The sequence below is a fragment of the Polypterus senegalus genome, chromosome 18 (assembly GCF_016835505.1).
Source record: "Polypterus senegalus isolate Bchr_013 chromosome 18, ASM1683550v1, whole genome shotgun sequence".
Taxonomy (NCBI): domain Eukaryota; kingdom Metazoa; phylum Chordata; class Cladistia; order Polypteriformes; family Polypteridae; genus Polypterus; species Polypterus senegalus.
The window spans coordinates 47,485,594-47,511,535 of record NC_053171.1 but is presented as its reverse complement, the minus strand read 5'-3'; the positions used below and the strand labels follow the sequence as shown (position 1 = coordinate 47,511,535).

Below are 25,942 nucleotides of genomic sequence, written 5' to 3'. Positions count from 1 at the left end.
TGAAGAAAACTGACTGGTTGGAATCTGTAGTAACATGACTTGCACTATGACAGGGGAAAAAGAGTAACTTAATATTATGTGCACAAACACTCTTCTCCCCACAATCTATGGACAAACAGTATCATTAATTAATAAGCCCTTGTGGCATAGAAAATGCTATCCACACTTGAACTGGTTTTTCAGTATGTACCATTAATGCTCTCTAGACAAATGCAACAAGTTTGCATATGTTCAAAACACCATGTGAGGAGATGGATGCTGCACAACCCATTGCTGTTTGGCAGTCCAACAACCCTTTATCACACCAAAATGAGGTAGCAAACCTAAGAAAGATTACAAAGTGACTTGCATGTGGTACAAATATTTCTAACAGACAAAAACACTTAAATTTAACTAAAAATTATGGAGATGCTAGGTGTGAAAGAAATTTTAACATCTTATTAAAAAAAGAAACATCATCTGACAGGAAAAATCAGGCAGGAGAAAAGCTGTTCATTGCATCTTTTAATTACTCCTAAGCAAAATGCCTTGGAGGGAGTATTCTTCAAAAGCATATATATATATATACACACACAAAAAAAAAAAAAAAATCAGCAAACCTGTCATATACTATGTATATCAAATTATATTAAGCAGAACAAACCAAAATACCTTCTGCTGAAAAACCAAGCCAAGCAAGATAAGACTTGCGAGAGAGGGGAAGGGGTTCACCATTCAGGATTTGACGCTTCCTTTTTCCAAGCTGCAATAATAACACTCCAAGAGACTGATCACCATCAAAACCAGTACCTAAATGAATGCAATAAAAGCATACGTGCAATATAAATTATTAATAAGTTATACACATTGATATTGTAGCATATTTAAGTAAACAGACAGTTCAGAGTGTATGTTTTAATAATCCTCTGTACGTCTTAATGAAGTAAAGAAAATATCAGATTCAACAGAAATAAATCATACTCGTACATAATCATACTGTTACACAGTAATTCTGCAAATTACATAGATTTAACCGGGATTAAGTTGCATAACAAGCTTGAAAAATAACTTCAAAACAATGACATTTCTCCAAAGTCAATCCTTTTCTCATTCTCTACACCACCATCCACACATGAAGATAAATTCAGAGACTTATTTTACTTTTAAATTTTTAAATAAAAAATAATTACATATACCTTGGAATCAGAAAACTAACAGTTACTGTAACATACACAACATTGACAGAAAACTGCATAAAAAAGCAGTAATGCAACATAGATAATGACTAAAGGAGTTTTCAAAATGGGGAAAAAAAATAACTATTCAAAATTGGGCTACATGTAGGGTCCCTATGGCTGGTGAAACAAGCACCTATGTGGCATGGTATAGAGTCATACAGGAGTCGAAATGGTGTCTTTTATAAAACTTCTCCCTAAAGAAGGCAACGGAGTCATGGAGGAAAATTGCAGATGACCTCTTAGAATATCATGCACTTGCTACATCATAGAAATTAGAGTAAGACATGTGGCTGTTATCATACAGCCATTCTTGGAAGATGGTAGTCGTGTGTTGTGACATTGTTCTCTGCACAAATCTACAGGATCCGTACCACAAAGAAGTACATTTATCAATGAAGATTGCCCAATGGCATTCCAGGTTGCTGGAGCCAGACACTGGTCCAGGCACAAGTAGTCAAGCAGATGTGGTAATGGATATGAAAGTAATCCAAGGCACCCACAGGTGCTCCGTGGTACACATCTTATTTCTGTTGATATTTTAAAGTATTGATGTGGAATCACCGTCAGCCTGCACACAATCTGCTGACTCTCTCAAGGTGTTTCTCCCCTGGACTTCCCAGATCATTATCTGGAGTGTGTTTTTGAAAACATCTCCAGTATTATCATACTGTCAACCTTAGTACAACCAGCTTTACCACAACCTACCACAATAACTGCAACCGATCACCTGGTCCCTCAAATATAAATCTGGTACCTACCAAGCACTCTGTGGCTGAAACATTTGATGAATATAAAAGAGAGAGTTATGCTGCAGCTAAGTACAAGTTTCCCCGAGGACACCACAATCCTACCCTATTCAGAGTTAATCTTTTATGGTAATAGTTGAGTGAACAGAATGGACGTAAAAGCTTAATCATCTGCAAATCTGGCCATGCTGATCTGCTATAACTGGACCATTACTTTTGCCAAAGAGTATAAATTTACAAACAAAATGTATAGACATAATAGGGGGTTCGTCCCCTGCTCGCTTTGCTCCCCAACCCCCTGAGCCTGCGCCTACGCTTGATATTTTTAGTTTATATTTTAAATGGAACAACAATCTCAAAATCTAACATCATCACCAGCAACTTTGCGTCTCTACCACTTGCGTCATGAAGAGGGCTGAACGCACTCCAAGGACACGTGGTCGTTCTTCTGAAACCCCCTCTTAAAATGGTGATACAATGAGAAACAAATAGTTTTTTTTTTTTTTTAACCTCCTCTTTGCTCGATCAGCTGCTGATCTGCATCTCGCGTGGTGCTTTGAACATTTAAAAGCCTGTACAGCAGCTGTCCTACTCTTGAGTTCTTGATATTTTTTTAGTTTATATTTTTAAATGGAACAACAATCTCAAAATCTAACATCATCACATTAAAGTTTGATAAATTCTGAAAAGAATGATACCAAACATATATATTGGTTTTAAAATAAGACTGATTTAAAGCGTGACAAAAAGATCACATAAAATTGTTGTACTTTTAGGCTCAGGGATATATATATATATATATATATATACACACACATACATACATACATATACATACTGCTCAAAAGAATTAAAGGAACACTTTTTAATCAGAGTATAGCATAAAGTCAATGAAACTTATGGGATATTAATCTGGTCAGTTAAGTAGCAGAGGGGTTGTTAATCAGTTTCAGCTGCTGTGGTGTTAATGAAATTAACAACAGATGCACTAGAGGGGCAACAATGAGATGACCCCAAAACAGGAATGGTTTAACAGGTGGAGGCCACTGACATTTTTCCCTCCTCATCTTTTCTGACTGTTTCTTCACTAGTTTTGCATTTGGCTACAGTCAGTGTCACTACTGGTAGCATGAGGCGATACCTGGACCCTACAGAGGTTGCACAGGTAGTCCAACTTCTCCAGGATGGCACATCAATATGTGTCATTGCCAGAAGGTTTGCTGTGTCTCCCTGCACAGTCTCAAGGGCATGGAGGAGATTCTAGGAGACAAGCAGTTACTCTAGGAGAGCTGGAGAGGGCCATAGAAGGTCCATAACCCATCAGCAGGACCAGTATCTGATCCTTTGGGCAAGGAGGAACAGGATGAGCACTGCCAGAGCCCTACAAAATGACCTCCAGCAGGCCACTGGTGTGAATGTCTCTGACCAAACAACCAGAAAGACTTCATGAGGGTGACCCAAGGGCCCCATGTCCTCTAATGGGCCCTGAGCTCACTGCCCAGCAGCATGCAGCTCGATTGGCATTCGCCATAGAATACCAGAATTGGCAGATGCACCACTGGTGCCCTGTGCTTTTACAGATGAGAGCAGGTTCACCCTGAGCACGTGACAGAAGTGAAAGGGTCTGGAGAAGCCATGGAGAACATTATGCTGCCTGTAACATCATTCAGCATGAGCAGTTTGGTGGTGGGTTAATGATTGTCTGGGGAGGCATATCCATGGAGGGTCACACAGACCGCTACAGGCTTGACAAAGGTACCTTGGCTGCCATTAGGTATCAGGATGAAATCCTTGGACCCATTGTCAGAACCTATGCTGGCACAGTGGCTCCTGGTGCACGACAATTCCTGGCCTCATGTGGTGAGAGTATGCAGGCAGTTCCTGGAGGATGAAGGAATTGATACCATTGACTGGCCACCACACTTTCCTGACCTAAATCCAATAAAACACCTCTGGGACATTATGTTTTGGTCCATCCAATGCCACCAGGTTGCACCTCAGACTGTCCAGGAGCTCAGTGATGCCCTGGTCCAGATCTGAGAGGAGATCCTCCACAACACCATCTGTCATCTCATTAGAAGCATGCACCGATGTTGTCAGGCATGTATACAAAGTGCTGCGTACAATTTTGAGTTGCTGCAATTAAATTTTGGCAAAATGGACTAGCCTGCCACATAATTTTTTCACTCTGATTTTTGGGGTGTCTTTGAATTCAGGGCTCTGTAGGTTGATCATTTTCATTTCCATCAAACGATGTGGCATCCTTTCGTTCCTAAAACATTACCCAGTCTGTATCAGTATAGATATCCAGGAGGATTTCTTTTTCCCATTGAGATCTGATGTGTTTTCAAAGTGTTCCTTTAATTTTTTTAAGCAGTTTATATAAATATATATATATATATATAAATAAGGTCTGTGATATGGCTTGCATATTATTTATTCCTGAGCTTTCAGCCCCTGCCAGGAGCTGTCATTATAAGGTAATGCTTAGTCATACAAGAATCAAAGGCAATATATAGCAAAATTAGGAAGTGGGGGCGTCAGTGGTTTGGTCAGTGTATGGGGGTTTGGGGGGAGGATGGAGTATTGGTCATAAAGTTTTAATTATTATGAACATGTTCTTATTAAGTTTGCATATGCTGGATTTATGTCCAAATGTCTGTTGATGGCGTTTTCATTTGATAATCAAGATTCAGCCAGCTCTCTGGCACTTATGGTAGATATAATATGAAATAGTGTGTAAGGAGCCTGCATGTAGTGATTTGATGAAAAAGTACAAGAAAGCAATACTTAGCAAGGGAGAGAACATGCCTTGACTGTAGTCAATATACAGATTTAATACATAAGAGGATTTATCTGCATGCTACGCATGCTAACGTTGCCACATTTTGCTGTATTTATTCCTGTATCCTGTACCAAATTCAGCAAAATCATTGATGTTCATTTTAGTTATTTTTTTTAAAAGCAGTACAAAAAGAGACTGATATTTTGCCATCATCCTGTTTAAGAACTAGCACACTAAAAATTAATATTGTAAATGAAGCTCTAACGTACCCCTGTGTATAAAAAGAAAAGTCTGGCTGTACTTACTTTAAGTGCTCAAAAATGCTTCTAACACAGTTATAAAAGAAAACATTAGTTGTTTGCCTGGGCAACCTAACTAACACGTCAGGCACAACCAAGTGTTAAATTAAAAAAAAAAAAAAAAACTTTGTATGTAGTAAAAGTTCAAAGTAAGATATATGGGATGAAGATCATGGCCAAAATATATACCCTAATACTCAATCAAAAATTATATTTCATTTAGAGGATGATGTTGCAGCTGAGCCACTGTTTAATACCAACATGCTGTGGAAACCTGAGCAAGTATCTAATACTTACTGCACTTGTAGTCACTTTTTAAACCCAAGAGGCTCCACAAAAAAAAAAAGGTTGTTTGTTTAATTTCAAGACTTTTGACTTACCTCTATGGAAGGCCACCAGTAGCTGTTCTCCATGTCCTGCCATGCAGACAACAGAACCGGGTAAGCTGAATATTTCTTTTTGCACACCACCAATGGAAAAGACTCGTACCAACATTGCATTTGTTGCAGCTGCTGCCCAACTCTGGCCAAGGCACACTACTTGAACATCTTCCCCTTTGGGTAAATCCACCATCCACTCCTTATTTGTATCCCATGAGCTAAAGTGCAGACAGTGCAGTTTGCTGGTATAATGGAGGAAAGAAAAAGTTTGACTCATACACCATACATAAAATACTTTCAATTATTTTAAATAAAATAAAATAACTTTAAAAATTACTTCAAGAGGTTCTTGTAACATTATGTTTCTAAGCTCTTCCAGAGTAAAACAAATATGCACTGTGGGATAAAAAATAGCACTGGCTGAACTTTTAATTACCTAACCATAAACTGTTTATCCAGATCAAAGGCAGCCTGTGATTATCACAGTATCACAGCAGCAAGAATGTACCAAATTGACAGGGCAAACAAACACTCAAACACTTCCCTGACCCATCATAATTCATGCTGGGTCATTTTAGAGTCACCAGTTAACTAATCATTTAAACCATCACTATGAATCTTATTCTAGGCTTAAAATTCTGTTTTGAAGTGTCAACCCAAACCAGCTTAGTAAATCTGATTAATATGGAAAATATAATTTACTACAGGCATAACTCTTGTTTGACCTATTTAAACCCACTCTTGATAAAATGCAGAACGTGGCAAATGGAAGTTAATTTACTTTCTAACTGGTCCATCTGAATTCTGTCATATCAAATGATTTTCAGAGCTGTAAATTCTTATTGTCTATTTCTGCCGTTACTCAGTCTGAATTAAACTGATAGACTTTCAGTTACAACTCCAGCACCCTAGAACGTAATCTTCAGTGTTAATATTCAACAAGTGTGAAATCCCAGTTTTCTTTTTGAATTTGAGACTGTGTATTAATTACCCAACTGACTCTTATTTAAGCTTATAATACTGATGTTGTGTTTACTGTGCTACTTATCAACTACTGTTCACTTCAGAGTATTCTTTTTACTCATATGTCAGGTCTTGCTGATCCTTTTTTCTCAGTGATTTATCATGCATTTGTATTATCTGCTTTACTTTGCAATCTTCTAACTGAATACTCTTATATTTGATGTATCCTTTGAAAGGCACTATATAAAAAAGATTAACTGATAAAATTCAAAAATTCACTTGTATGAAAACAAGAACTCCGTTTTCTTTTAGATTTGCAGTTAGCATCATCTAAAATAAATTTTTCATATACCTGGCCAGTTCATCAGTGCTTTCACAAGCAAGCAACACCGCTTCTTGAGACATGTCAGCCAAAGTGTGACTAAGATTGTTGGTGAGATGCATAGAGTGATGGACAGAGGTATCATGGAACTCTATGTCAATAGCATTGTCCTGTTCATCATTGTATCCGCGAACAATTCCTACAGAATTCCACACCTGCAAGAAAAAAACACATCTTCACATTATGTTGATCCAGGATTCCACAAGACACTTTTAAAGCAAAGAAGTCCTGGTGAAAAATGAAATGCAGTAGGTATTTTATCTGGAAGTGAAATGGCAGGGGCATGGTAGAATGACAATAAGTTTTTATTTCTTAATTTACAACATAAACTTGTGAAAATCAATGCAGAAACTTTGTGCATTTTAAAAGCTGCCATAATGTGCATTCTATTCCCACTTTAATTTTTTAATCAACATCCAAGTCGCCATCGTCTTCTTCTGGCTGCTCCCGCTGGGGGTCGCCACAGAGGATCATCATCTTCCATATCCTTCTGTTCTTTGAATCGTGCTCTGTTACACCCACCACCAGCATGTTCTCTCTCACCACATCCATAAACCTTCTCTTAGGTCTTCCTCTTTTCCTCTTGCCTGGCAACAAGAGCTTAATGGAAATAGGTTTTGCACCAAATTAAGGCATGGAATGCATTTCTTTAGCATATACTAGTATTAACAGGAGAACATGTAAAACGTAGCAAATAAGGAATCCCAATAAATATAAGGTAACTGCTTCTATATGTGAAAGGAGTGAGAGCAGATGTGAATTAAAGCCAGTACTTGACAAACTCAGCTTTTTTTCCCATTAGCAGTAATGTGTAGTTACTAAAATGTAGAAAAATGGGGGCATTAAGTTTTATTTGCTAATCCATAAGCATTGCTGGTAAATACAGTGGCAGGCTGAGGAATTTAATCTCATTTGGACATAAGGTCTTTTTGTTTTCTCTGTCTGAATTGAAGAAAATGAATGTACAATGAGAGGCTGTAAATTTTAAAGGATTTACTATGCACTCTAAGAGGAGGGGATGCAACAGAAGCAAAAAGAAAAAAAAATCCTAGCCTAGAAAATCAGATTTTCTTTATTAAAAAAAAAACATAAATACACTTAAGGATAGCTATGATGTAATTTTAATTTAAATTTCTCAGTACGTAAGCAAAAGCACTACACTCATACTTGGACATCTTCAAGCATACTGTATATGCCTGAACAACAAAAAAAAAAAAAAAAAAAAAAAAGAGGCCAAACTACAATAATTAACAAATGTATAGCTGATCCTTATTTACGCCAAAGCTGCTAAATGCTACCCTAAGAAATAAATGAAAGCAGTAAGAAGTCTTTTATAAGAACCAGCTTGATTATGAGAAACACTTTAGATGCATTACCAATTTGTTCTAAAAGTAATAAGTATCAAAATTATGTGGCCCAGAACTTTGTCTCAGTCATGTGATACATTTTGTATGTATATATATATACACACACACACACACACACACACACAAAGTATCTAGAAAACACGAAAAATACGTTAAATAGAAGCAAAGATAATTTCTTCTGGGTTGTTTTAAAATAATTCTCTTTAATTCGTGCCGTGTACACTAAACAGATGGGGTTAAAGCAAATTTTACATTATTTAAAAAAACAAAACAAAAAACACATGGTACATGTACTGACAGGAATGGAAAACAAGTGATTGTCTCACTAGGAGACATACATATGACAGCATCAATGAATCATAGGTACTTCAGGTACAGCTTTAACCATTAAGCCAAAGTGGATATGATAATAAGAGAAAATAACATTTTTTTGCTCTGTTCCCTGATGGTTTTATGTATCATTAATCCCTGCATCTCTACAGCCCAGATGAAAGTTTTTTTTTTATATTCAATGTTTGAAACTCGGCTGTTGCAGAAAAGTGGAGTTAAGCAATTAGAAATAACCTGTCACCCGCAAAATATTAGCATGAAAATAGACCTGGTTTCTGAATGGCAAATGATTTTATACTGCTGTTTTTCCCCAGGCTTGGTGTTGCACTAAGTAAAAAAATACTTCCAGGGAGATTCACAATTCAGCAGACCATTCTCTACAGCAGCATACTGAAATGAGCTCAAAAATCAGATTACAAAGAGGCCGTCAGATAGATCTGAAATTCACATTAGTGATTTCTATTAATACAAGGGTCTTTTGTCTATCAATTTGAAAAGTCAGTCGAGCAGTCTGTCACATAAAAATGCGGCAGTAAAAATAAATTATACATACTGCATCTTTGCTTGATTCAGATCACTTACCAAGAATCTGTGCATGAGATGTGCAGGTGTCGACCCAGACTGGAAGGGCTTCTGCCGCGGAGTGGGCAACGGACCATCATATGATGGTCGCACGGGAGGTTCAAGTGGACCGTGTTTAAAGTTTTCACCAGCTTCCTTTTCCATTTCAGGTTTTACAGATGCTACATCTGAAAGGACAGAAAATTGTTTACAATAAGATCAAAACAAGTGCATTTTTTATTTTAACATTTAGACCCCAGCATACAGTTCCTATTCTTTATGCTGTTCAGGGTTACAAGTACTGTAGTAAAAATCAATCTGTATAATATACCAAGAGAATTTTCTTCATCATCAAGAATGGCCCCTCGATGTCTAGAACGTCCAAGTGAAGGCATAAGATCATCATCATCATCTTCATCTTCAATAAAAGGACGCTTTGATGGAGACTGTTTCTCACTCAAATGATCCTCTAGTACACCATCATCATTGTCATCGAATAGGTCATCATAATCCTTCACTTCCCTGGAAGCCAGCTGCCACAGAGAAGATAAATAAAAAGATGTCACAAATTTTTGAACAACTTTTACATTTACGACCAATATCAACCGATTATGGTAAATGAATGCAGCAAAAATAGCTACTGTACACTACAATCCTACATATACAGCATAGATTCACTAGCAAATACATTATATAAATAAAATATGTATACGACACATATTGCACAAGAAAAAAATCACTGTCTGAACCTGCCTGATCCAGTTCTTGACCTTGACATATCAGATGTATAAATGTGATATTAAACAAATTGTTAGCTTATTGTCGGGAAATAAAATACAAAGAGAAAAGGCAAAGTTTTTAAAAATATTTTAGTATGTATAAAATTTTCTCTAATGTTTATGCCACACTTTAAAATTTCCTCTAATTAGGGTCCATTACTTTTTGGTTGCAAATGTTGTGATATGAAGACCAATATATTTAAAATTTATATTTCTTAGGACATGTTCATTTTGATTGCAAGAGCAAGAACTGATTACCAATTGACTTTTGAGAACAAATGAAAGGGATTATACTTGTATCTAGAATATCAAATATATTTATTACTATATGTATATTACAATATAAATATTTGAAGCTGAAATCAATATTTCAGATACTCAGCTTTGTATTACTCCAGTGTCTGTAGAAATGGTAAAGTTTATAAAGATGAGACTCTTTAATCAAAAATTGTAATCCTAAGGCAGACAATTAAGACAGGTTTAGAATTCATCAAGAAAAAAATAACATCATACCACTCCGTTAATTTTACTGCACTGCAAATAAACTATAACTAAAAAAGCAGTAATGATATGATGTATAATGCATATTTATGGATAATGTCATTGAGAATTAACAATAACATTCTCTAAAAGCCAACCAGCTCTAGGCACTGCATGGCTAGCATCGCACCCAAAAGGTACCTGCCCTTTTTGATTAGCATCAGCCTCCATAAATATTGTCTGCATGTGCTTTAAAAATAGCTTACTTTATTTTGTGTTTTTTTGTCTATACTGCATCATACAAAAAAGCTAAATTGATCTTTGTGAAATTTTGAGGGCATTAGTAGGATAACCTTAAAATATAGACTAAAACATTTTTAGTCCACTTAATTGAAGGAAAAAATGTGGCCATGTAATTAGAACAGCTCACAATGCAAAAAAAAAAAAAGAAGCTGATCAATGGTTCACTTTCTGGTGTTTTCACGTATAATGTGAAGAGCACCTCATCATTAGGTTTGCCTGTCTACATAAAACAACTTCGCTCCCAGTGGATTGATTTTGTTGACATTTTGCTCACTTATTATTCAAGGAAATTTGTCAGGTAAATTCAGTTTTCAATTAGTTATTAGCTTTAAGTGTGAGAGGAATTGCAAGTGTGAAACACAGGACAAGTAGAACAGGCACAGGAGACATGCTGAGACATTCACCTTCAAGGACAGGAAGTATAAAACTGGACAGAAGGTGAGAAATGCACCTTGAAAATAAAAATAGAGTCTAAGAAGCAGGCTTTATGGGAACACACTCAACTGAAGGATCATCAGTTAAGTGCGGTTCAGACTCACGTGGATACTAAGGTAAGGCACTGAAGGTACATCTACAGCAAGAGATAGAATCATATAAAAATATTTGTTATTACCTGTCAAACAGATAGCTTGGCTAGTGTTTTATAAATCTGAACTACAATTACTTACAGACCCTCCACTATCAAAAACTAACAATAGAACAATCAATCAATGTCAATCAATCATCACTTGAATTGAACTCTGCTGTCTATGAAAGCTACTAAATCACCTCAAGCCTATTTGGGATACATTTTTAACTACATGACATTGCAAACATGGTCAAAATGTGTGTTAACATAATTTAGCCAAAATACAAGTAATTACATTCTATTATCACTTTTTTTATTAATATGACTCAGTGTTGCACACATACTTAACAAAAGTGTGATATTTCTTTGACGAACATTTTAAATTCTTCAACTTTCAAATTGGTTAACTCCCCAAATGCATACACCTTACATACATTTTCTAACTTAAGTATTACAAATAAATGTGTAATAGTAAATAAATGAGTGTAGTAAATTAGTCCAGTTAAATTAGAAAAACCGGTCATTGCTCAAAATTGCCTTATTATACTAGCAAAAGCATGTTATGTTTTATTAAATATAGACCAAAACCATATGAAATCTGAATGCAGGCATAATGGAGTGAAGGTTGGCCAAGATGTTCCTGACCAATTAAGCAGTTCCCCAAGAAGTGACATAGTAACAATATAAACTGCTAAAAACCAAAAACGTTCTTCAGTGCAAATAAGCAGAATTGTCTTAAAAGGAGATTAATATTGTCTGTACATCAAATTTCTCAGTTTTGAGGTTTAACATGTTTGTCATTATAATAATCACTTGGTGATATGGATCATTATATTTGAAAATCATCATTTAGCTGGGCTGACTACATTTCCCTGCCTGAGCATGGGTGTCCCCAAAGATATCTTATTATGTATATATAAATATTCCAAAATCCAAAAATATCCAAAATACTTCTGGTCCCCGGCTTTTCAGATTAGGGATACTCAGCTTGTAGTGGATAGAAAATAGTACAGTAAATGGAAAGAAGTGGAAAAGTCACACAAATGTGAAGTGATGAGTGGGGAAAAAATTCATAAACCACTCAATACTAGCTAAATGATTGAATAATACCAGACATCAAAAACAAGGCACTGGAGGACATGATTTTAAAGGTAAGGGGACATTACTTAAACACAACCTAAATACAAAACACTTTGGTAAACATTATACTTTAACTAAGATTTGAATCATGGTCAAAGTCCACATGTCCTAAAAATGAAAGTGTTCAATAAAGCCACAGCTTCAGGTAGTTAACCTGTAAAGGCATTTATTTAGCTATTTTTATATTTCTGTTTCACTATTGATCAGCTATTACTGTGATATGTTCTTTCTTTAAATGCAACTAACTTATAACAATATGATGATCACTTTTAGCTAAACAATATTTTGGTGTCATTAAGCAAAAAATTCGGAATTAATAAAAAATGAGCAAATACAAAGATCAGAATACCAATAGAAAAGGCACCGCTTAACCCAGCTCTTTAAAGTTAATACAGGGAAGAAGCTGCTAGACGAGTAGACTGGTACAGACGGTCACACTTTTAAAACATGGGGGTGTGTTCTAATCACACACTTTTCTCATGTAATCATCAAAGAGTGAGATGATTACTCCAGGTTATGGTTGAGAAGCATATCCAAGCAGGAGACTAAGTACCTTGTGGTCTTGTTCACAAGCGAGGGATGCAGGGATTATGAAACTACAGTACTCATATTGCTAAACACCCTTTCTGACTGTGACAGTAAAGCAGGAGCTAAGTCTTTGGACAAGGCTTTCAATACAATACTCTTCATCTAAGGCCATAAACACTGGGTAGTGATTGAAAAAAGATCACATGTACTAGCAGCCAAAATGAAAAAAATCCTGCACAGATTTTCTAGATGAATCCTACTTGACTAAATGAGGATTTCAGCAATTAGAATGGAACTTACAGTAGAAATGATATGTATCTAAATCAACAAGAAACAGGTGGTTTGGGAATGTAGTCATAATGCCACTGATTACCGTCCTTAAGAGATATACAAGGCACAGCCCATTGGGAAATGACCAAAGAGCAGAACCAAGACACACTGGAGGGATTATACCTCTCAGCTGACCAGGGAGCACTATGGAATTTCCAGGGAGGAAATATAAAAAGCTGCTAATGATAAGGTGGCCTAGTGTGTCCAGCTTAGCATGTTCCTACCTCCATCATTACTAGCTTGAAATGAAAGAACATGAAGAGCCTTACCACTCTATAACATATATTTGAATAAAAATATATGTGGAGTATGTGAATTTCCCCTTGGGATTAATAAAGTATCTATCTATCTATCTATCAATCTATCTATCTAAAAAGCCACATACACTATAAAAAATGCTCTATTTTCAAACTTACAATTCAGGAAATAAAATAAATAAAAACAAACCAACCAACCAACCTAGCTTTCATATAAAAAGCATATACAAAAATTAGGTACTAGATGGCAGTATAGTACTATAAAAGAAAGAAAAAAAAAAAGTGTATCTAAACCTGTAAGAAAAGAATAAGAAATTGTTTGATAATAGAGATGTTTAACATAGAGGTGCTTATGTGCTGAGCTTTATATAAGGGTGCAACAAAAACTGTCTAAAGTTTTTTCAAGCTGTTGATGTTTTACTATTGTGGCAAACACCACCCTAATTCTTCTCAAAATGTATGGCAAACATCAATCATGAAATTAGCCAGCATAAATTTGCTGCTTCAGGAGTCATACAAATCGCTGTATTATATGAACATAATATATTTATCCTGGGGCGGCACAGTGGCCTCGCAGTTAGGAGACCCGGGTTTGCTTCCCAGGTCCTTCCTCCATGGAGTTTGCATGTTCTCCCCGTGTCTGCGTGGGTTTCCTCCGGGCGCTCCGGTTTCTGCCCACAATCTAAAGACATGCAGGTCAGGTGGATTGGCGATTCTAAATTGGCCCTAGTGTGTGCTTGGTGTGCGGGTGTGTCCTGCGGTGGGTTGGCACCCTGCCCGGGATTGGTTTCTGCCTTGTGCCCTGTGTTGGCTGGGATTGGCTCCCGTGACCCTGTGTTTGGATTCAGCGGGTTGGAAAATGGATGGATGGATGGATATTTGTCCTGACTGGCCATTTTATTAGGTTACTGCCAACACATGTGATGGTATGATAACAAAATACTATTTCAGCAAGAAGTGATATATCCACAGATTCAGTATGTTTGCATTTGACTGTTCAAAGATATTTAATCGGCTTTGAATGCAGATAAATAGAGGTGGCTTGAAGAGGTTTTTGTACACAATAGAGTCAGTGATATAAGAAAAACTGCCAGTAACAAAGTAAAAAAAAAAAACTAATATAAAATAGTAAATAGAATACAGTTACTTTACACCCAAGTTTAACAGTGGTGCCAAAAGTGTCATCTCAGCATGCATTACTCATTCTACACTGTTACAAGTGACACATGGCAGCAAATAACTGCACTATGTTTCACTCCTTTCAGCACAAATTAAGATTGTGTAGTTGCAATGTGCTATGGAATCGAAGGACACATTAAAAATTACCTGATTGGATATATTTTGGTTCTTCTTAATTAATGTTGATAGGAGAACCAAGATGTGATTTTAAAAAAAAAATACCACACATGAGCCCATAGATTCAATATCCCTGTTTAAACAATGCAAACTCGTACTAAGTCTATAAAGGTGTAGGTCAAATTTTAATGACATGTATAAAGTTCCCCAATATGAGTAATGGGGTGTTTGAATAACACAGGATATCTGGAATAGTTCTATAATTTATACTAATACCGTCACTTTTCCATTGACAAAAAACTCAATGGAAATCAGTACCAGTAGGATGAAAATGAACCAGCTCTCCAGAGTACAAATCTAGTACCAGATCACTGAGGAACACTATGGTGTTAATATAGGCCAGCATCTGTGCACTGCACTTTCTATATGAGAACGACGTCATCCTCAACAGATGGAAAAACAAATTTCTATTAAACATATTTAAGAAAGCAATTCCAAAAATATGTTATTGATATATTTAATGCATTCTGAAGTATTAAATTAATCAATATCAATTAAGTAATTCTTAATAGTCTAAGAACCGTTGAACAGAAGGCAATTTCAGCACTTATGCTTAAAAGTTCAATACAATAAAACACTACAATACATATTGTTAAACTGACCTTGGAACTAGTTCCACTCCCTGCAGATAATCCCTCCAAAAGTCCAAGACATCCTTCTGTATCTGTGTAACCAAGTTGATCTCCCTTGGGGTGCCATGCTAGGCCACATACTGTATAGCCTTTCTCATGTTTCTCTCTTGAAGAAAAAAGTACATACAGTAATTACAGTTTAAAAGGAAAAAACATATGAGTACATATATAAATACTGGAGTTAAGCATTTGTAGCAGAAATGTTAATTCCTGACAGAGTAATAAAAACCAACTATATACATCAGGTATTATTTTATTATATTCATGTCATCGAATACTACAGTAAGCACACAGAAAATGAAGGTTGCAAAATATGTGCCAGGTACACCTTTGTAAAGGAAACCATTTTAACTACAAAGAGAAATCAGAACTGTAAACCCCATGGCTGTCAGTTTAATTCCTATTGGCAGTGTATCTTCTGTTTAAAAAAAAAAAAAAAAAAAAACCAGTAGCAAACAGTTGCAACTGTTGATGTCTTGTAAGTCACCTTGATTAAAGACATCAGCCAAATCTGTCATGGATTCTCCACCCACATTAAATTTCCTAATGTGAATTTTACAACTCTGAAACAAAAGATCTACATTAGCCTATTTTTAAAGGATGTCTTTAACAATCAGTCCATTTAGCAGTTTACCATTTAATCACTCTTAACTGGTAATTATATCTAGAAATGCCATTTCAACATAATACATGCATGTTTCCAGAAAGAGGACACTAATCAAGCTTTGAAGATACAACTGGTGAAAATGCAAACACATTCTTTAGATAAATTACCTTTCAAGACACTCCTGGTTCTCCACATTCCATACAGTCAATAAGCCACCAACACAACCCACAGCCAGAAATTTGCCACATGGAGACCAACAGACAACATTCACAACCTAATGAGAAAACAGTAAAAAATGCGATTATTTACACCTTTTTAAAAAAGGACCTGAACATCCTCATAATTCAGTGTTTAAACATGTCTGAATTGTTTTAGTCAGGTACTATTTTCGGACTTTTTATACTTTTCCAACATTTGATCAACAAATGCAGTATTATTTGTATTATATAGTTTATAAAATACTGCATTCGTCTTTTTTTTCTCTAAATAAAACTAACTTTAGATGGTGATAGTGGAAAGATTTTTTCAATAATAAACCTCTTTAACCCATTATTAACCTTTGAATATTACCAGATCTGCCTATGGCAGGCCAAAATGTATCCTGATCTTCAAGAAAAGCCTTTTCAAATAATTCAACTCAGTAATGGACACATAAGGAGGGAGCAAGAATGTCAGAAATTAACATATTGGGGCCTTAAATAAGGAAATCTGCAACAGAAGACTAGGTCATTTTTATTTCCAGTGTTATGCACAAGTTTTAGCATACCCGAAAGGCCTAAGGAAAGAACTGGTCTGGAATATTAAATGCCCACTCCTGAGGCAAAGGAAATTTACTTTTCTTTCCAAATACCATCATAAGCCAAGTTTCCATCCAGTTTTTTGCGACGTTTTGTTATCGACAAACAGAATATACGTAAAAAAAATGTGCGAAATTTGCCGTCTCCAGCCTGTTTCCATCCAACTGGCTTTTTATCGATAAAATGGTGTGCGTGATGACATCATCCCCTCCAAAACGAACTGTCGCATAAGTTTTGTTGTATCTCGAAAAAAAATCTGCCCTTGAGCTGTTTCCATACATAATTTTGTGTATGTCGCAAATTATCTACCTTTTGTTTTCCACGTTACACCCCCTCCACTAAACAAAGAAACAAAGAAATGGAGAGATTATTCAGACAGTTTTTTGAAATTTGCCAGCTTACTGTTATTTCAGTTTCACAAATAATTGGAATTGTACATAATATCCGAAGACGACAGCAGAATGAAGCAGTTGCTTGTCTGATAGCCCTAGAGCTCGAAGAAAGTACCCCAGTGTGACGAAACCCACGGGTATGGGAGAGACGACGGAATAAGACCTTCTGGGAGGAGGTGGTGGGGAGATGCTTCACAGAAAATCTCTGGCTGCAACATTTTAGAATGACATGGCCGACGTTTGAGATGTTGTGTGGATTCATCAGTCCTGATGTTGCGCCCATCACAGGTTGCCACCGACCACCGGTTCCAACCCAAAAGCGGATTGCCATCGCCCTTTACAAGCTGGCAACCTGCGCCGAGTATAGAGTAGTTGGAGAAACTTTCGGGGTTAGTAAAACTACCGTCCATCGATGTGTATATGCTGTTGTCACCGCCATTAAAGAAAAATTAATGCGCCGTTATATCAGACTTCTGACTGTAGCGGAGGCCAATGAAATTGCACACCGCAGTTCCTTGGTGCATCTTGCGCCACAGATTTACGGTGCGCTGGATGGCACGCATGTGCCTATTCTTCCCCCGACGGAAGGCTACCGCGATTACATTAATCGCAAAGGGTGGCCATCTATTGTTCTCCAGGCCCTTGTTCATGACAGGTGCATGAAATGAAACATTTGCGTTGGCACGCCTGGAAGTGCCCATGATGCAGCTGTGTTTGCAGCATCGGATCTGTACAGGTGAGCCTACCTTTCAACATCTCTTCTCAGTGCGATAACAACTGAATTAGTACTGTAACCTGCTTCCCTTAAGGTTTTTAATTAAAACTGAAATTTGAATTAATACAAAATAACGACGTTTAATCAAAAAAAAAACTAAAGTTAATATTAATGAGAGAATTTCTCATATATGCTAAAACATCTGCCATTTAATAATAAGAAAAAAAGGTTTAGATAATGAAACACACGGTTTATTAAATATTTTGACTGGCACAGTAAATTACCTTTGCGGTTTTCGTATTATTTAGACATCCTGAGAGACACCCCCAGGCTACAGTTGATGTGAAGGGAGTTCAGGTACCCCTTTTAGTAGCAGGAGACCCAGCCTATCCACTACTGCATTGGCTCATCACGTGAAATAACGAGTCTCTTCATCAGACCATGCGAACCGCTCCGCTATTCTCGTTTTGATTGCACGTGATGAAAATGTATCATGTGACACATTTATTTGCGTTAAAGCCCTTTTTTTCCCGACAAAAAGTGTTTCCAATGTAGTTTTTGCGACATCTGAAGTATCGATATGGAATTTATGCGCTAAAGTTAAACAGAAAAATATTATGTCGACGTACAACATTTATCGATAATTAGCATTTCCATCAGCTAAAATTTGAAGCGCTAAATATTTTTTTCGCAAAAACTCCTTAGATGGAAACCTGGTTCTAGACATTTTGGGCCATGGTGACATTATGAAACAAGACACAGTACTGCCATCCCACAGCAGATCTTCTTTCGGCTGCTCCCATTAGGGGTTGCCACAGCGGATCATCATCTTCCTGTCCTCTACATCTTGTTCTGTTACACTCATCACCTGCATGTCCTCTTTCTCAGCACACCCATAAACCTTCTCTTAGGCCTTCCTCTTCTTCTCTTGCCTGGCAGCTCAATCCTTAGCATCCTCCTCTGCACATGTCCAAACCAACGTAATCTCGCCTCTCCGACTTTGTCTCCCAACTGTCCAACTTGAGCTAACCCTCTAATGTACTTTCTAATCCTATCCATCCTTGCCACACCCAATGCAAATCTTAGAATCTTTAACACTGCTACCTCCAGCTCTCTCCTGCTTTCTGGTCAGTGCCACCATCTCCAACCCATACAACACAGCTGGTCTCATTGCCATCCTGTAGACCTTCCCTTTCACTCTTGCTGATATCTGTCCGTCACAAATTACTCCCGACACTCTTCTCCACCCATCACCCTGCCTGCACTCTCTTCACCTCTCTTCCACAATCCCCATTACTCTGTACTGTTGATCCCAAGTATTTAAACTCAACTCCTCGCATCCTCACCATTCTAATGACCTCCCTCTCATTTACACACATGTACTCTGTCTTGTTCCTACTGACCTTCATTCCTCTCCTCTCTAGTGCATATCTCCACCTCTCTAGGGTCTCCTCAACCTGCTACCTACTATCACTACAGATCACAATGTCATCAGCAAACATCATAGTCCACGGTGACTCCTGTCTAATCTCGTCTGTCAACCTGTCCATCACCATTGCAAATAAGAAAGGGCTCAGAGCCGATCCCTGATGTAATCCTACCTCCACCTTGAATGCATCCGTCACTCCTACTACAGACCTCACCACGGTCACATTTCCTTTGTACATATCCTGTACAACTCTTACATACTTCTCTGCCACTCCCGACATCCTCATACAATACCACAGGTCTTCTCGAGGCACCCTGTCATATGCTTTCTCCAGGTCCACAAAGACGCACTGCAACTCCTTCTGGCCTTCTCTATACTTCTCCATCAACACCCTCACAAACATTGCATCTGTGCTGCTCTTTCTTGGCATGAAAACATACTACTGCTCACTAATCATCACCTCACTTCTTAACCATAACTTCATGCTGTGGCTCATCAATTTTATCCCCCTGTAGTTACTCAAGTTCTACACATCCCCCTAAGGGCTCATTTATACTTCACTCTCAGAATGCGTATGCGCCTGCATCATGGTTGCCAAGCGTTCCCAGCATTCATTTGATGCGTCCTATGAGCATGTCCTCAGAAATAACACGATGCGTGCGCGAGTTGCAGTACCAGCAAAAATTCTGGGAGCGCAGTTTGATAAAAGTTGAATGTGACGTCAGAGTCTCTGGTTACTATCTACATGTGACAGAAAGCTGCTTTGCGGATCCTACGAGATTGGTGTGCGCACTTCGATGTTTGATGAATGGTTCAAAGTGGTGAAGGAAAATGCCAACATACAGATGCATTCGTGGGGCTTTTATATTCAAGCATCTCATTCTCCCGATCACAATGACATGATACATTTTAAAAGTCTGACATACCATCTTCTGTGCCGTCTTTTTGTTCTAGGGCTTCCTCCGGTACAGACAGCAGCAGCAAACAGCAACAGATCGCCACACTGAGCACATTAAATGTAGGATATTCCAACTCTCTGTACATTTAGAATCCTTAGATTTATACTTGACATCACACTTTCATGATAAATGCTTTGAAGTATGTATGTTACATTTTACAGATAAATCGGTAATTTCATTTAAATAATGAATACTGTTAATAATTACACTCATGTGGGTGACACGGTGGCAGTGTGTTAGCGCTGCTGTCTCGTAGGGAGTCACGTCGCTGATATTCCCTGCCTGGAGTTTACATGTTGTCCTGCTGGGTTTCCACAGTGTGCTCCTGTTTCCTTGCAAAAATATGCTGATTTAGTTACACTAAAATGATGCCAGTGTGTATGTGTGTGCTTGTATTCACTTTGAGATGAGCTGATGCCTTGTCCAGGTATTGTTTCTGCCTCATGCCCAGTGCTAGCTGAAATGGGCAAATCCCTGGACTGATGGATTTAATCATTAAACATCTTTTTCAGAGATATTGCGGTAAGGCATCATCAGAATTTAATGGGTGTTCCAGGCAATTCACAACACAGCGATGCCAAACCTGTTCTCACCGTGATAATATCTTGCACTGCCACCTGGTGGAGTCCTCCAGATTTATGTAAAATACACGCACAAGTATAAACAGTACAACGCTTGCATAGCAGGAGCGTCCTCTGCAGCATGCGTCGCGTGAAGTATAAACACGGCCTTATTCTTAAATATCAGCACCAGTACACTTCTTCTCCAATCCTCAGGCATCCTCTCACTCTCCAAGATTCCATTAAACAATCTGGTTAAAAAATCCACTGCCATCTCTCCTAAACACATCCAATGGCTTTTCCATTCTTCATCCTCTTCACAGCTGTCCTTACTTCCTCCTTGCTAATCTGTTGCACTTCCTGATTCACTATCTCCACATCAACCAACCTCTTCTCTCTCTCTCGTTCTCTTCATTCATCAGTCTCTCAAAGTTCTCTTTCCATCTGCTCAACACACTCTCCTCGCTTGTGAGTACATTTCCATCTTTATCCTTTATTACCCTAACCTGCGGACTATCACACTTCTTTGCCATCCTCTTCCTCTGTATACTCTCCTGTAATTCCCCATTCCAACACCAGGTTTCCTTTTCCTCCTTCTTCTGTCCAGATGTCACACCAAACACCCTTCTTGCGGTCACCCTTACTACATCTGCTATAGTTTCCCTACTGTCTGGTAACGCTTCACTACCACTCAGTGCTTGTCTCACCTCCTCCCTAAACTCAACCTTGCAGCCTTCCTTTTTCAACTTCCACCATTTGATCCTTGGCTCTGCCCTCACTCTCTTCCTCTTCTTGATCTCCAACGTCATCCTACAGACCACCATCCTATGCTGCTTAACTACACTTTCGCCTGCCACCACTTTGAAGTCTTCAATCTCCTTCAGATTGACTCTTCTGCATAGGATGTAATCTACCTGTGTCCATCTTACTCCACTCTTGTACGTAACCCTATGTTCCAACCCTCTTCTTAAAATATGTATTCACCACAGCCATGGTGGCTGTATTTTGCCATATTTTGGCAAAATCCACTATTCTATGACTTTCTTCATTCCTCTCCTTGACACCATTATTATCCATCACCTCCTCGTCTCCTCTGTTCCCTTCACTAACATGTCCATTGAAATCTGCTCCAATTACCACTTTCTGTCCCTTGGGAACACTGTTCATCACTTCATCGAACTCACTCCAAAAATCTTCTTTCTCATGCATTGCACACCCAACTTGCAGGGCATATGCACTAACAACATTCATCTGCTAACTCTCTCCCCTTACCAGTCATATTGCCAACATTCAAAGCTCCTACCCTCAGTTCCACTCTCTTTACCTTTCTCCTCTCCTCCTGCCTCTGGACACGTCTCCCCCTCTTCTTCTCCTTCAGCCAACTGTAGCCCAATTTCCACTAGCACCCTGTTGGCTAACAGTACTGGTGGCGGTTGTTGTTAATCCGGGGCTCGACCGATCTGGTATGGAAATTTGTATTGTTCTCCACAGCAGACCAAAGATCAATTTTATACTGACTTGCCTCCAGTGTGATGTCAATAGTTTTTTTTTTATTTGTTAGTGCGATTTAGCTGCGCAACAGCATGACATTATGTTAATTGGTGACTGCAAATTGACTTGTTGTGAATAAGTCTATGCTAACATTGCCTATTTTCTGCTCATCTACTTAAAAACATACTTTATTAAACAAAACATTCCAGCATCAAGGAACAGACATGTCATGCATGAATACAGTCTATCAAAAAAGCAGAAGCTATGAAGACTATGTCCCCAAAGCACCAACAGCCATATATTGAAACATCTTCCTATAGTACACAGGCAATGAATATAAGATTCCAAAAATCATAATTCTAGAAACTAGTTACCAAGCATCTTACCTGTTTGATGAAGTCATCTGTAAGCTTGCCAACTTCTTTCCAGGAGTCTCGCTCATACAGATAAACAGCCTGGTCTACTGGAACTGCTAGCAACTGGCAAATAAATGAAAGACAACAAAAACTTTAGTTGAACATGTCTGCATTATAGCATGCTACCTGGTGAAAACTGTCCTAATTCACTCAGAAATCTAGACCCTCATATCCAAGTTGGAATTTTTAACAATGGGCTTTCACTGCAAATATTTCTAAAAAATATTAGTCTGTCTGATCCCTTTTGTTAACCAACAATGAAGCCCTTTAGCTACTGAAACCATATTGCCTTAAAATGCAAAGATTAGACATTAAAGTTAATGTCTGCCTGCATGCCTAGAATATTATATCTATCACTAAAGACAGGACAATATATAAAAAAAAAATTTATGAATGTCAAAGTTTGGGGTTAAATGGAAAAAAGTAAATTGTGATATGTAATTCTGCAAAATATCTGTTGCAAAAAAAAAAAAAAAACAAATGTAATTAAGGATGTTAGAGATTAAAATACTAAGGGATGAATAAAAGCTACACCACCTCAAAATAATAAAAAAAAAATAATACAGGCACTTGGTTATACTTATTTAAATTCAAATGTTTTACAATCAAACTATCAGTATCATATCATCATGTATACATATAGTACATCAAGGAGTGTCAATCAATAAACATCTTTATAGATACACACGATTACACTGCAGACTCTGGAAGGTTTTGCAAGTTTGATTTTTTTCCTTAAAGCAGTAGCATGCCTACCTTTCCATTGCAGGGCTGCCAGCTCAGGCGGCAGATTGATTTGGCATTGCTCACATCACTGGACTTCTGCAACAACTTCAAGGTGGTTACCCGAGCCTAATATTAAAAATTCAATAAAACTGAATCATAATTTGCAATGGCAAAATTAAACCAAAATTATAACACTTTAAACAGGAAGTACCCAGGCAAAAACTTCAAAGAGCCATGGGAAGAACATACAAATTACATACAACCTAATTTATTTACCAGGCCAAGTGTACAAACCAGTTTCCTGGAGTTGTGTGGTAGGCAACATCACCATGCTGCACACTAAAACAAGCAAAGTTCCCACTACTAACCACTATCTCAGCTTACTCCCAAATTACTTTTGAAAGGTAAAAATAAAAAAAATAAAAAAACGAGGAGGTGGTTTTAATCCTAAGAAATAAAATAAATCACCACTTTCGAGATTTTTTTATTTTTTATATTAGACTAAATTAACAGGAATCATAGCAGTCAGTTCTCATTCTTCAATTTCTGTTAAGAACAACCCTTCCTTTATACTTTTTCGTACACGAAGTATAGGGAAAATATTGTAATCATCCAAAAATTCGATGTTGAGATTTTGATGAATCTCGATGTTTTAGATCTTCCTGACTTTCGTGTATACGAAGTATAGGGAAAGTTTGGAAACCTCCAAAAATTCTATTTCAAGATTTTGACGAATCTCAATATTTTAGACTTCCCTGGGTCTGAAAAAATACCATTGTGTCTATCTGTGTGTGTGCGTGCTTGTATGTATGTAAACAATATAACTCAAATACGCTTTCACTTAAGTCAACCAAATTTTGCATACAAATATAAGGTACAAAACATAGATTTCTATCAAGTTTTGGGCTATTTTTGCTAACCGAAAGTGGTACTTTACCTTTTACTTGTTAGGAAAACAGCTTACAGGATTTTAAACAGTTTGGCATCTGTTTATTCTGCTGAACTTGCATTACATTTAGTAGCAATTGCTTTTGACTGTGTATAAGAGGCACTTTTTTCCACTGTCCTCATACTTCTCAACCTTTCATTAGCTTTAATATAGTTAACAACTCCCTGCTTTATCTCAAAGCTCTTTTCAATTCAGGGTTTTTACACTGGGCCTGCTCATCTGACCACTGGGCCAACTTTTCACTTCTTCCTTTTCTATGTATTTTTCTTCTAAGCAATCATAACGTCACACATAGCTTAGCTTCTGTGCAAATGACTCCCTGATTAGCCTTTCATTCACATTCTTTCATTCTTCTAGTTTCAGCTAAGATTTCCTAGTGTTTGTGCCATTTCCTTGTAGATGAAGGATTTCATTTTAAACTAAACTTCTGCATGTATATCTTATGATTGCATTCCAATACACGTGTTTCTCTAAAAACAGTATTGATTTTAAAATGAAAAAATCATGGTTATTCCCACATTTCAAAATGTAAGAGATTGAATGTTTTGGCCATGTAGCCTTCTTTTAATCTCTTATTCCCACTCTACTTTTCAATTTGTTCTCAAACACTTACATGTATTGCATGTATACTGACTTTTGCTAAGCACCCTTAGAACATAACAGCTATGATGAAGCCAAGGCCTTTAGTCCAACATATTTTTTAAAATTCCTATTCTCTTAAAATATCATTAAGTGAATGTTTGAAAATCCTTGAAGTATCATTGAAGAATAAGTTACTGTATTCGTAATGGGAATAAATCTTTCCTAGCATATGTGTGAAATTCACTTTTCTCCAGCACCAACCTGTACCGCTACGCTCATGTTCATAAACTAATCATAGCTGACATGTACTTTACTGATTCTCTTGATAAATCTAAATACTTCTGTAATGTTGATTCTTAATCTCCATTTGTTTAACATGAAGTTCAGATACTCAGGCTTTCCTCATAGCTCATATCTCTGTTGCCCTGATATCAGTGTAGCAGCTATTCATTGGATTATTATGGGGTCTATCATGCACACATCATCCCAGATATGGCACTATTTCTCAGCAAAATCCTTTGTAACAAACATTTGCCATCTCAATTGATTCTGTGCTCATCTCTCATATGGTGTACTTTCAAGTTTTAGAGCTATGTTAGGTAATTACAGTGATTTTTTCTTCCAATGAGTAAAACAACCTTAATTTATATGATAATTAATTTTCCATGTGGCATTAGAAGTGTTATGTATCCACCACAGTTTAAATTTTGTTCAGGTCCATCTGATTTCAATGACCCTAGGGCAATAGCTAATGGTACCAGAAAAAAAACTAATTTTCAGAATAGTGAAGCAAACTCATCCACCTGTACATTCCTGATTCACTTATCCATTTTAGAGTTGAAGGAAGCCCATATCTAGGCCAAAAGCACTGGACATGAGGTAGAAAACAAGCATGGATGAGACATCAGCCAATCGC

At 37.3% G+C, this 25,942-nt stretch overlaps 1 protein-coding gene across 1 annotated transcript in view; it reads right to left on the bottom strand.

The window, feature by feature from the left end:
• Positions 1–25,942, bottom strand: part of wdhd1 (WD repeat and HMG-box DNA binding protein 1) — an 87,061-nt gene that overhangs the window by 46,392 nt on the left and 14,727 nt on the right. The window contains exons 7-15 of the mRNA XM_039741940.1: positions 23,526–23,621; positions 22,740–22,832; positions 16,178–16,284; positions 15,374–15,509; positions 9,362–9,563; positions 9,052–9,218; positions 6,743–6,927; positions 5,428–5,669; positions 652–789 (exon numbers count right to left, since the gene is read on the bottom strand). Of these exons, the coding sequence (XP_039597874.1) occupies positions 652–789; positions 5,428–5,669; positions 6,743–6,927; positions 9,052–9,218; positions 9,362–9,563; positions 15,374–15,509; positions 16,178–16,284; positions 22,740–22,832; positions 23,526–23,621 (1,366 nt within the window). The remainder of the gene's footprint in view (positions 1–651; positions 790–5,427; positions 5,670–6,742; positions 6,928–9,051; positions 9,219–9,361; positions 9,564–15,373; positions 15,510–16,177; positions 16,285–22,739; positions 22,833–23,525; positions 23,622–25,942) is intronic.